Source organism: Colossoma macropomum, unplaced genomic scaffold (assembly GCF_904425465.1).
Source record: "Colossoma macropomum unplaced genomic scaffold, Colossoma_macropomum, whole genome shotgun sequence".
Lineage (NCBI taxonomy): Eukaryota > Metazoa > Chordata > Actinopteri > Characiformes > Serrasalmidae > Colossoma > Colossoma macropomum.
Window position 1 is genome coordinate 35,847 of NW_023495221.1, and position 11,872 is coordinate 47,718.

Consider the following 11,872-nt stretch of genomic DNA (forward strand, 5'->3'; position numbering starts at 1 on the left):
GATTAAGGATGTATCTCTTTTAAAGACTTGCATTTATTTCAAACATAAATACCTTTGATGTAAACATGGATAACTTTCTCCCCCAGAGCACAGCAGTCTCAGATCACTACCTAATCACAGCAGCCTGAGATCATTACCTAATCGCAGCAGTCTCAGATCACTACCTAATCGCAGCAGTCTCAGATCACTACCTAATCACAGCAGTCTCAGATCATTACCTAATCACAGCAGTCTCAGATCATTACCTAATATCATATGAAATTCACTTTAGTGGTAATGTACGTTCATCACCAGCTATCACGTTAAGCGGACTATAACTTCCTTATAGACTATAGAAGAGCTCTTACTGCAGAACGCTCAGCCTGTCTCTCCTCTCTCATAGAAAACAATACAAATAATCCTAGATTATTATTTAGCATAATTTCTAAAATAACTAAGAACCAAACAGTTACTGAACCCCAGATGCCATCAGCCTATAGCAGCAATGATTTCATGAATTTCTTCAATAATAAAATTGAAAAAAAATCAGGCACAAAATTCAAAATGCACAGTTAAACTCTACAAACCTGCTGCCTTACAAAGCCAATCCAGATATCGAGAATACTGTAAATACTCCAATTCCTACAGGTTCACTCAAAGGTTAGATTAGAGTTTAGTATTTATTTTAGGAGCTGAAGTCTCCATCGTCCAGAAGAGGGACAGACAACCATCACCAAGGATCACTCTGCCTGCTGGTAGGGAGTTGTGTGTGTAGGATCCTGCACTGTAGCAGGAAAAGCCTATAAAAGCATCCAGAACTCTGCCTGATGATCACATACAGCCTGCAGCTGCTCAGGATCTCCAGGAGCTTTAATTCAAACATGGCAGCATCTATAGCACCATGTGTATACATGCATATATTAAAGTGTATGCCCTATGTCAATATTCAAAACAAATAAAACAGTATCTGTTTTAAAACCCATTATTTATCTAACTGGCAGCTCGGTGAACCTTGGATGATGTGGAAAAAGAGTTTACTGTTTTCCCCCAAAGTGTTCAAAGGAATGTTTACATTGTGTTTACACATGTAGCAATATTCATATTTCAGCTCTTTAACGACCTCGTAATTCAGAGGACACAATGATATTCGGGAAAAGAATGTTCACAGGACAAAACATATCGGGTTCTGAACATGTTTATTTAACACAGGGGGCGATAGAGGCGATTTTTCAGAAACTCTATTCATTCTGGCCATAGAGAAATGAAGCTCAGACCCTGAGTTCCTAATATGGGCATAAGAACACGGCACAACCTGCTCCCCCAATTTTATTCCAGAAGGGGGCGTTACTAGTGGTTTCTAACTACTAACTACAAACAATATGAAACTAAAGCTGTACTTAGCGGGTCCCTCTGCTAACACTGTAATGGTGCTAATTTGCATAAATAGAAAGAAAAAATGACAGGTCTGTATCAGACTGAGGTGAACGAGGCTGACTCTCAGGTAGGTCAGTGTTCTCTGACTCCTAATTAGATTCTGGATCTGGTGGCTCAAACACTGAAGCTGCTAGTCGGAGCTTCCATTTCTCAGGTCTTTAGTATTGGACAGTTGAGAGAAGCTGCACTGAAATAAGAGTGAATTGTGTGTGTTTGTGTCAGACGACGCTAAACGCTAACTGGATCATTTCAGTCCAAGAGAGACTTTGCTGCCTAATATTTACTGCCTACTGCCCAGTTTTACTGCTCGGACTTCAGTAACTGTTCATTCACTGAAAGAGTTAGAAATCTGAAATGAGTTCTTTTATGTAACACAGTCAAAGTGTTCAACATGTGAAACGTCACTGAATGGGGTTCATCTGAATGTTTTATAGTTTGAGATCTTTTATTAGGAAAAGTGGAGAATGTAAGATTAACTTCTTCATATTCTTCATAACGTTCATATTTCATAAGCTACATTCTAAAGGTGGGGGTCGAATGAGAGCTGTAACTGTCTTCTTTCTAGTCAAATAGATGGGTGATGTCATTTTAAACTTTAAAAGAAGCTGAACTCACAAATTTTTTGTCTACTGAAAGTCGACCCATTTTTCCACAAATCTAAACTATAAACAGATGGCGTCTCTTCAGTGATCTGCTCTGTAAAAATTATTTTTATGAAATAATACAAACAACTTCTAAGATTTTTGGCTTTCAGCAGTAAATTGTAAGCATATAGCGATCATAAAACACATGTTCTGTTAATTTGACGGAACTATTACCAAAAAATAAAAAAATAAATAAATAAAATAAAAATTTAGTTATTTCATGCAGTTACTGAATAATTTGTCTTATGATTTGGTTATGAAAATTCAGATGGAAAAACCAAAATATACCCTGGAGAATAAGAGGTTCAATTAATTAATCAGCTCGAGCTCATTCTAATGTCATATAAATTCATCTCCTCCTGTGTAATTCTCCACAGATGGAATTAAGGTGTTGACATTTAGAGTAAAAAATCACTTGAACTTTATTATAAAATTCTATTTACTGTTAATGTGCAAAATTCAAAGACATGTAAATGAGCCTTGGTTTATAATTATATATAATTGTTGATTCTAGATAAAGCCATCTAAATTAGCTACTGTTTAACACTGTTTATTGAACATTTACTCAGTTACATGTACTTTTATAAAAATGCTTAAATATTTATAGTGTAATTTTAAGAATTTACGATAAGCTCATGCTTATTGTTCCTAAAACTGAAGAGCTCTATCACAATGTCAATATCACAGTGTATACTGACAATATATCATTCAGTCCTAACTCCAAAAATAGGGGGTTTCTAATAAAGTGGCCAAGCAGTGTCCCTGCAGCACTTCATAATAATAAACTATAATAACTAAAATTTATTTTTAATTGTCTGAACTGAAGATCTGATGTGTTCAGCCTTAATCAATCATCAATAATCAGATATTAATCTGCTGTATTAATGTAGATGTAACACTCACCGAGCTTTCCTGCAGACAGTCAGAGCTGGGATCAGTCTCCTATAACCCTCCTCTGATGTGTTGTATTTCTTCAGGTCCAGCTCATCCAGAACCTCCTCTGAGGTCAGGAGCACATAGGCTAGTGCTGAACACTGTCCAGGAGAGAGTTTCTCCTCTGAGTGTCTCTCTGAGTTTAGATACTCCTGAATCTCTCTGGAGAGAGACTGGTCATTCATTTCAGACAGACAGAGGAACAGATTGATGGATCTCTCAGTGGAGATGGGAGGTTGTTTATTTTCTCCTTTGATTAAACTCTTTATGTGCTCTCTGGTTCTCCATAAGCTCCTCTGTGTTGGGGTCAGTAGACCCTGTAGGAGTCTCTGATTGGACTCCAGTGAGACGCCCAGCAGGAAACGGAGGAAAAGATCCAGGTATCCATTCTGACTCTCTATAGCTTTATCCACTGCTCCCATCAGCAGCTCATCCAGAGGAACATCCTCAGACCTCTCTCTGTTTAGTGGTTTAAATATCTGCAGTGTCTTCATGTTTTTGCTCTCATAGCAGTGAATCACATAAACAGCAGCCAGGAACTCCTGAAAGCTCAGATGAACAAAGCAGTAGACCTTCCTCTGGTGAAGCACACATTCCTCCCTAAAGATCTCAGTGAAAATCCCAGAATACACTGAGGCCTCAGTGACATCAATGCTGTTCTCTCTCAGGTCCTCTTCATAGAACATCACATTGCCCTTCATCAGCTGTTTGAAAGCCAGTTCAGCCAGTTTCAGAAGAACGGTTCTGTTGGACTCCAGCAGGTTCTTTGGGTCTCTCTCGTCTTCCTCCTCATATTTCTCGTTCTTCATGTTGGTCTGAGTGATCAGGAAGTGTGAGTACATTTCAGTCAGAGTTTTAGGGATTTCTGTATGAGGCTGTTTCATGATGTGCTGAAGAACAGAGGCTGAGATCCAGCAGAAGACTGGAATGTGGCACATGATGTGGAGGCTCCTCACTGTCTTAATGTGGGAGATGATTCTCTGGGCTTGGTCTTCATCACTGATCCTCTTCCTGAAGTACTCCTCCTTCTGTGGGTCACTGAATCCCTGAATCTCTGTCACACACTTGATGTATTTAGGAGGGATCTGATTGGCTGCTGCTGGTCGGGAGGTGATCCAGATCAGAGAAGAGGGAAGCAGCTCTCCTTTGATGAGGTTCGTCATCAACACACCCACTGATGATGTCATGGTGATGTAAGATACTTCCTCACACTGTTCAAAGTTCAGTGGAATTCTGCTTTCATCCAGACCATCAAATATAAACACAGCTTTGATCTGATCATAAATCTCTGGGTCCAGATCTTTGAGCTCAGGATGGAAGTCACACAGAAGTCCATGAAGACTGTATTGATCATCTTTAATCAGGTTCAGCTCCCGGAACGGAAGCACAAACATGAGCTCTACATCCTGATTGGCTTTTCCTTCAGCCCAGTCCAGAATGAACTTCTGCACAGAGACAGTTTTTCCAATTCCAGCGATGCCTTTAGTCAGAACAGCTCTGAGCTCTGGCTCTTCTGGTCTGTGATCTTCTCTTTCTCTGTGTCTGAGTCTGTCAGCCTTCACAGCTCTAATGATCTCTTCTCGTGTTTCTCCTTCAGGACCTTGTAGAGGTTTAAAGATGTCTAAGCAGTTGATTGGAGAGTCTTGTAAGCGTCTCCTGGATGTTTTCTCCATCTGTAGAACCTCATGTTCTTCATTCACTCCTTCACTCTCTCCCTCTATGATGTAGAGCTGTGTGTAAATCCTGTTCAGGAGGGTTTTATTCTCTTCTGTTCTGATTCCCTCAAATAAGCTCTCGTACTTGTTCTTCATGCTGGTTTTGTGTCTCTCTAAGACTCTGTGTAGAACATCATCCACTGGCTGGTGAATATCTGCCAGAGTGTTTATCTGCAGTGGTGTTTGTGTGGAGTGCTGCCTAATCAGGACCAAACACAGTAACACAAACATCATTAATACAAATACCCAGAATAACCTTGTGATCATTTATTTTATTATATTTGAGCTATTTAGCAAAAAAATATTTTGTGTTTACCTCAAATTCCCAAGATAACTTAGCATTATGTGTTGTGCTTTTGATTTCTCCATAACTAACAATTATAAATATTCCCAGTCAATGGTGCACTACTAGAACATAACATTAATTGAGGTTAAATTTGGTTTTAAATATTATAGAACTGGTTATTAATAGTTAAAGGTTCACTATCACACACTGTGATCTGAGCAGCAGTCAGTCAGAATCAAACCTGTACTGAGGCGTGTGGCTCTGTTTGGGTCTCACTAAGCTGACATTAAGTTAGGTAATGAGGCTCTACAGACCTCTTAATGACACAAATCTCAGTGTACAGTGAAAATAACACACCTGTTTGTTGAAGCTGCTCAGCAAATTGTGAGCATGTTGAAAGTGATACTATTATTAATCTTATTATTAGTATCATTATTATTAGTGGTATTATTTAACAATACATTCAAAATAAAGCATGGATCAAATTATGTTAATGCATTAATAAATACTAAAATTAAAATAAAAAATAAAAATATATAAAAGTACATAAAAACAATGGATTCATGAAAAACAAGTTTATAAAAATGTCATTATCCACTTTAAATCATGTACTGTTTTCCTGTCTCTACTGGTAAATAATATATGTTGCAATAAACATCATCAAACATAAAATTTTGATTTAATTAACAATGTTATGAATTATTGGTTGACATATGTTCACCATAGTCCTGAAATTAACAGAAGTGAAAAAGGAGCTTTTTGAAATGATCATCTCACACCTGAGCAGCTCACGTTTATGAACTGGAAGGGCAAATGCAGAGGGCCTGAAGTAAACCAGTGAGAGCTCCCCCTTCTGGATGTTTATGGACTTAAACTATCAACTTCCTTTCACTTTCTTTAAACTATAATAATCAAAGCAGATCTGTTTGTTTTCTTATAGACCTTACAGATTAAAACAGCATTTAGAGCTGGTTTAAGGAACCATTAGTAACAGAAATACATCTGGTTTAAATTAACTGACTATAAATAAACCTATTTATTTATAATTGCATGTTTTGAAAATGTAAAATGAAAATTGACATAGAGTGTATTCACTGTAAAAATATGTGTTTAATGACCCCATATAAACACAGCACCACTGGATAAACAGACTCCAGGTTAAGAGCAGGTCATCCACCCTCTCCTGTCAGTGATACCCTGATGTCCTGCAAAAGCCCAGACAGCACCAATATGCTCCTTTTGCTAAAAATTAGCAAGACTCAAAACCAGACAGCAGTTTATCAGTTTAGCCAAGCTGTGTGTCTATTAAAGTGAGTGGTCTGTGGTGGAGCTATTTGGTCTACATGAATTCTGTAATAAAGTCATGTTTAACAGTGGTAGTTTATGTACAGGGTATATAAACCGAGAAGGTAAATAAGAGTCCTGAATGTTTCTCTCATTGTGGGTCACAGGACTGAATGTTCAGTGAATGTTCAGACCATCACTCCTCTTCCACACAGAACCGGACCCTGGAGAAGCTGCTCTCTGGGTTTCAGTCCTGCTGATATTAAATATGTGAGAAACTCCAGCCTTTATAAACTGATCTACAGCCCAGAGATCAGGAACATGTTTACAGTGATTCACTGTCAGAGCTGCTGTTTACTGGGAGCAGATATTTACCCTGAGTCAGAGGATCCTCTCCCTCCACTGGACTGTGCTGGAAACATCATGGACCGGTCACTCTTCATAGACACACAGCTGGATTCTCCTCCTTCTCTGCTGAATACAGGAGGGTTCTCCATGGACCGGTCACTCTTCACAGACACACAGCTGGGTTCTCCTCCTCCTCTGCTGAATACAGGAGGGTTCTCCATGGACTGGTCACTCTTCATAGACACACAGCTGGGTTCTCCTCCTTTGCTGAAATCAGGAGGGTTCTCCATGGACTGGTCACTCTTCATAGACACACAGCTGGGTTCTCCTCCTCTGCTGAAATCAGGAGGGTTCTCCATGGACTGGTCACTCTTCATAGACACACAGCTGGGTTCTCCTCCTCCTCTGCTGAAATCAGGAGGGTTCTCCATGGACTGGTCACTCTTCATAGACACACAGCTGGGTTCTCCTCCTCCTCTGCTGAAATCAGGAGGGTTCTCCATGGACCGGTACCTCTTCTCAGACACACAGCTGGGTTCTGGAGGTCCTGCACGCTTCACTCTGAGAAAAGTTCATCCACAGTGAGATTTCAGTGCTGAGTGATTATGATCTTCACTAAGACTCATTTATTCTGATTTCCTCTTTCTGTTTAATCAGATTAAGATCTGATATAAAGTTACTCACTTTGAGTCAGAGGTTCTTCCTCCACTGCTGGAGTGATGAAGCTCCATCACTGAGGTTTTACTCTCCACACACAGCCGGACGCTGGAGATGCTGCTCTCTGTCAACAGATCATCCATAAACATGTGTGTAAGATGCAGAAAGAATCTTTGTAAACTAGTGAGCTTGTTAACTTATCATGAAATAATACTAAATGTTTGGATTTTTTTAATTAAAATAATCCACCACTGTCTAGTACTAGGGATGATGGTGAAGCAGACACAGGCAAACAGGCTCTAGATCTACTGGCACCATCACATCTTCTGCTGCTCCAGTCTTTGTTAATCATAATCAGTCATTATATGATATTAATTTGCAGTCGGTGAAGGCTGTGTAGAGCTCAGACTGTCCATCACACAGAACTGCACACTAAGTTTTAAATCAATTTATACATGAACTCTGTGATTGGACGCAAAAAATTCAATCTAAAAGCCAAATAAAAACACCTAAACACTACAAAAGATGATTTCACATTTAACTGAGGTGAACAGACTCTATTAACACAGATGAGCTGTGATACAGAGTGATGGAAACAGTGTTGAGTAAACAGTGACGTTTTGGAGACGTAAATCTCATATTTCAGCTTCATCTGAGCTCCATAATAATAAAACATCTCTGTAATGTTGATCAAGAACTGCGGGTCATTCTCAGGTGGACGGTGTTGGAGTGGAAAGGTAATCTGATCTCTCAGTAAATGGTCCATCACTCTGAGCTGCTGTAGGTCAGCTGTGTACAGATGACCACTCTACTCAGAGCTAATACAGGCTCAGACTCTCCATTAGGCTACAGTCAAGTTCTCTTTAGTTCCACAGGACTAATCCTGTTATGGCCTCTTCAGGATCTTCATATAAGAGTAGCTGATGGAATCAGACACTGATGAACTGATCACCTCTATAATCCTGATAATCATAATCAATAATGTTACTGTCTCTCTCTGATCAGTTCATTATTAATAAATTGTATTTACTGATAGAATCTCAGTATAAACAGACACATTATACATATTTACTGTATTTATGATGATCAATGCTGATGTTATTGCACTTCTAATCACTTTTATTGATCTATGAAAGCTTCCTAGAGGTGTTCTATTACAAACTAAAGAAAACCAGTGGAGCTGCTTTGTTTCTACACACCCAGCATCTGGAATTCACTTCCTCCTAAAGTTCAACACCCTTAACACTCACACTCAACAAGCACATGAACACCTTATTTACTCTAGATTTACTCTGTCTTATTAAAATCATATTTATTTACTCTAGATTTTAATGAACTGTCTTATTAAAATGATAGTTTTACTCTAGATTTTAATGAAGTCTTATTAAAATGATAGTTTTACTCTAGATTTTAATGAAGTCTTATTAAAATGATAGTTTCACTCTAGATTTTAATCAACATCTACGTTTTCAATCTAGATCCTCTTTTAATCAGTTTCCTCTTGTTGCTTTAGAAATGTTCTTGTGTTTAATTTCTCTGAGAGCTGCTAAGTTTAAAGCTGTTATTATAATAAAGGTTGTTATTAATGCAGATCTGAACTCCTCAGTGATATCTGTGAGGAACTGAAAGCACTGTTACCTTTTCTGAGGTTAGTCTAGACGTCTTCAGTGAGAAAGTCCAAGTCCATCTTCATCTGTGTTCATTTACAGCAGATCTACAAGAAAAACATCACTGACCACCAACACAGACACTCCATCTCCATTTCAGTAGAGTATCTTCTCCCACTGCAGCCTTTAGAACATTACAGAGCTGAACTCACTCTGTCTCAGTCCAGACTGAACCAGAATACGGCTGAACTTTGTTTTCTTTAGAACCAGAGAAACCGGTTGGAGCTTATTTCAGTCTCATTACGTCAGCAGTGGATCTGGAACTACACTCTGCTGCAGATCTCACTGATTGTCCATCACCAGCAATGCTCTGAATATTACATTATTATTGTCATTATTGTTTTTATTGTTGTTTTTATTTATTCGTTTTTTTAGTGAGGGGTCCACATGTTTTGTCTCCAGTTAAATTTCTGACTAAAAGTTTTCATTTCAGTTACTCTGACCTTTCACCCATAAACTGGTTTAACTGGTCTGAGTTCTAAGAGAAACATGTTCCAGCGAAGAGCTGAACTCTTTCTAAAGGCTCTGCTCTCTCTGTGTTGTGTGTCTGTGTTTGTGCTCTGTCCAGGTCCCATGAAGGTCGGTTCCAGTACCCATGAAGTCCAGTCCTTGTTTCAGCCCCTACCAGTCCCTTCCATTCTGCCCCAGTGTTCCCTTCTGTGGGCCACATCACCACAGCAGGATCTCTATGACCACCTGCTCAGTGGACAGAACTCATTCTCCTGTTTTATTTCCTGTGGTTGCTGTTTCTCTGATTTACTGGTTTATTGGGTTCTAGACACTGTTAGCCTGGTTATTGGTGTACATTTGTACACACTGGGTCTGGTGGTCTAATCTGAGAGAAGGGTGGGGCTGACGTTTCTGTTGGGTTTGGATTTTGAGAGTTGAGAGAGTTATTTCCTTGCTGTGTTTGGATATTGTTACATTTTTTAAATTGTTTTATTTTATTTTCTAGTTTTATGTTGTTCATTGTTAAATGAATGTATGGCCTGTTCTCGTGGTCTGAACAGTAACAGTATTTGATGACTCTTCCTGGGGGCAGGAGCAGAGCACTCAGTTTACCACATCAACTGTGGTCGTTTGACGACAGTAAGGTTTTTATAACAGAACTCAAATCTCCCTCTCTGCTCTGTATGAGGCTCTTGGGGGTGGGGAGATTTAGAGTTAAGAGCTCTGGGTCCAAACCTGGTTTTCAGCCTGGTTTTGGGAGCAGAATATGGACAGAGTGCTCATTCTTTATTTATAAACTATCATTAATTCTGTGAATCCCAGTCTCTTAAATCTCTTCCACGGCAAGATCAAAGATTTTCAACAATGGCGGATTTTCTACAGTGGTGGTGAAGGTGGGATCAGGTCCGTCTCCGAGACCTGAGGAAAAAGAACTTAACCACCAAACAGAAGAGGTCCAGTTTGTGTTTTGTCTTGTGTTCTGTGTTGTGGTCAGTGACTGTGGTCACATGGGTCATAAGCAGTGAATTAGGTCCATAAGTCCCATCGATCTTAAGTTGCACAAATCCTAAGTAGTGAAAATGATTTGGCACAACGGCGTTCGTGGTTCCGACACTATGAGGGTCGTTAATAGTTTACCTCGGTGGGCCAGTGTTCCAGAGTTAAACCTACAGATGTGTTTTACTGTTCACCCAAACCTGTGGGATTTTCCCAGTTCAGTTTTTGTTTGAACATGTATTTAACACATTTTTGCGAGAAACCTTTATAACCGTTGCTGATTCTGCGTGGCTACATGGATGCAGGTGAGCAGGGGTTAAACTGGCATTTTGGAGGTGGGGGAGTCCTATTTTTTGATGTATTCCAATGTTGAGAACTGTTTTATTTTAATTTCTAGTTTTCTGTTTTTACTCCAACAATGTGGGATCAGTATTGTTCACTTTATTTGGTAAATGCAGTGATATATGGCATTCATAGCTCTGATATCCTGAACATGTGATTAACACTAACAGCCTGTTTCTCTCTTTTCATTTAGTTTTAATAAATGTTTTACCAAAATTCTACTGCAGCCTGCAGCAAAATAAACCATTCCAAAAAATCTTACCTTCATTAAAACCCCTCCACCTTTTCTTTTTAACAGTGTGCTCAGTGCAGCTTCTCCAGTTACTTATTTTTCAGAAGACTGGAGGTAAAGAGACAGTTTGTAAAATCCACTGTTAAACTGCAAAATAAGTTTACTTAAGCATCTCAAAGGTTTTTATGAATGTGAAAATGGAAACATTTCCAAGGAAAACAGGTTCTCAGATGGTGTTTAGAAGGAACTAAATTTAATAAACAAGCTTTTCTTTCTGACTGAGCAATGAGTGACACTGACTTTACATTCAGATGTTAATGTAGCACTAGATCATTTGAGTAAATCATTCCTATCTTTGGTAAATAAACACCCCCCACAGAAAGCTGAGAATAAGAGATGGATCGATTCCCTGTAACGGGTGACCCACTCTGAGGGAAATTCAAACCGAGTGTGTGACCATCACATGCTCAAAGAGAACCCGAAGGCAGAAATGAAAGCTTTAGCGCAAGTTCTGCCAGGAAGACTCCAATGCTACGTCACTCATTACTCTGACCAATCACAAGCTTCCACCTGTCTTTAAAATGACTCGACTTACACACCTGCTTTGCTGCTTTCAGATGCTGACGTTTTGTCGTTCCTTTTCGAGTCAATTCCCTCGGTGTTGCTACTCGCAGGTATTCTGGCAAGAAGCGGCTTGTTTTTGATTTGTCTTCTCCTCATTCAGAGCTGGTTGCTAGTGTGAACGAATGCATTCCTCTCGAGCCGTTCTCCCTGTATTATGCCTCTGCTGATGATGCTATCCGGTTTATTAAGGTTGCGGGTCGTGGCTAAAGCAGATATTACGTACGCCTTTAAAATATGGCCTATTCACCTGTCGGATTGGCCTCTCTTTGGCGTTAAGTGGG

The 11,872-nt window shown here is 39.3% G+C and overlaps 1 protein-coding gene across 2 annotated transcripts in view; it reads right to left on the reverse strand.

Moving 5' to 3' along the window:
* LOC118801199 (NACHT, LRR and PYD domains-containing protein 12-like) overlaps window positions 1-9,103 on the reverse strand; it is a 28,237-nt gene extending 19,134 nt beyond the window's left edge. For both annotated transcript variants that reach the window (XM_036561375.1, XM_036561374.1), the window contains exons 1-4: window positions 8,919-9,103; window positions 7,308-7,404; window positions 6,651-7,184; window positions 2,961-4,904 (exon numbers count right to left, since the gene is read on the reverse strand). In XM_036561375.1, the coding sequence (XP_036417268.1) occupies window positions 2,961-4,904; window positions 6,651-7,184; window positions 7,308-7,354 (2,525 nt within the window). In that variant the 5' untranslated portion in view covers window positions 7,355-7,404; window positions 8,919-9,103. The remainder of the gene's footprint in view (window positions 1-2,960; window positions 4,905-6,650; window positions 7,185-7,307; window positions 7,405-8,918) is intronic.
* Window positions 9,104-11,872: the final 2,769 nt, after the last annotated feature.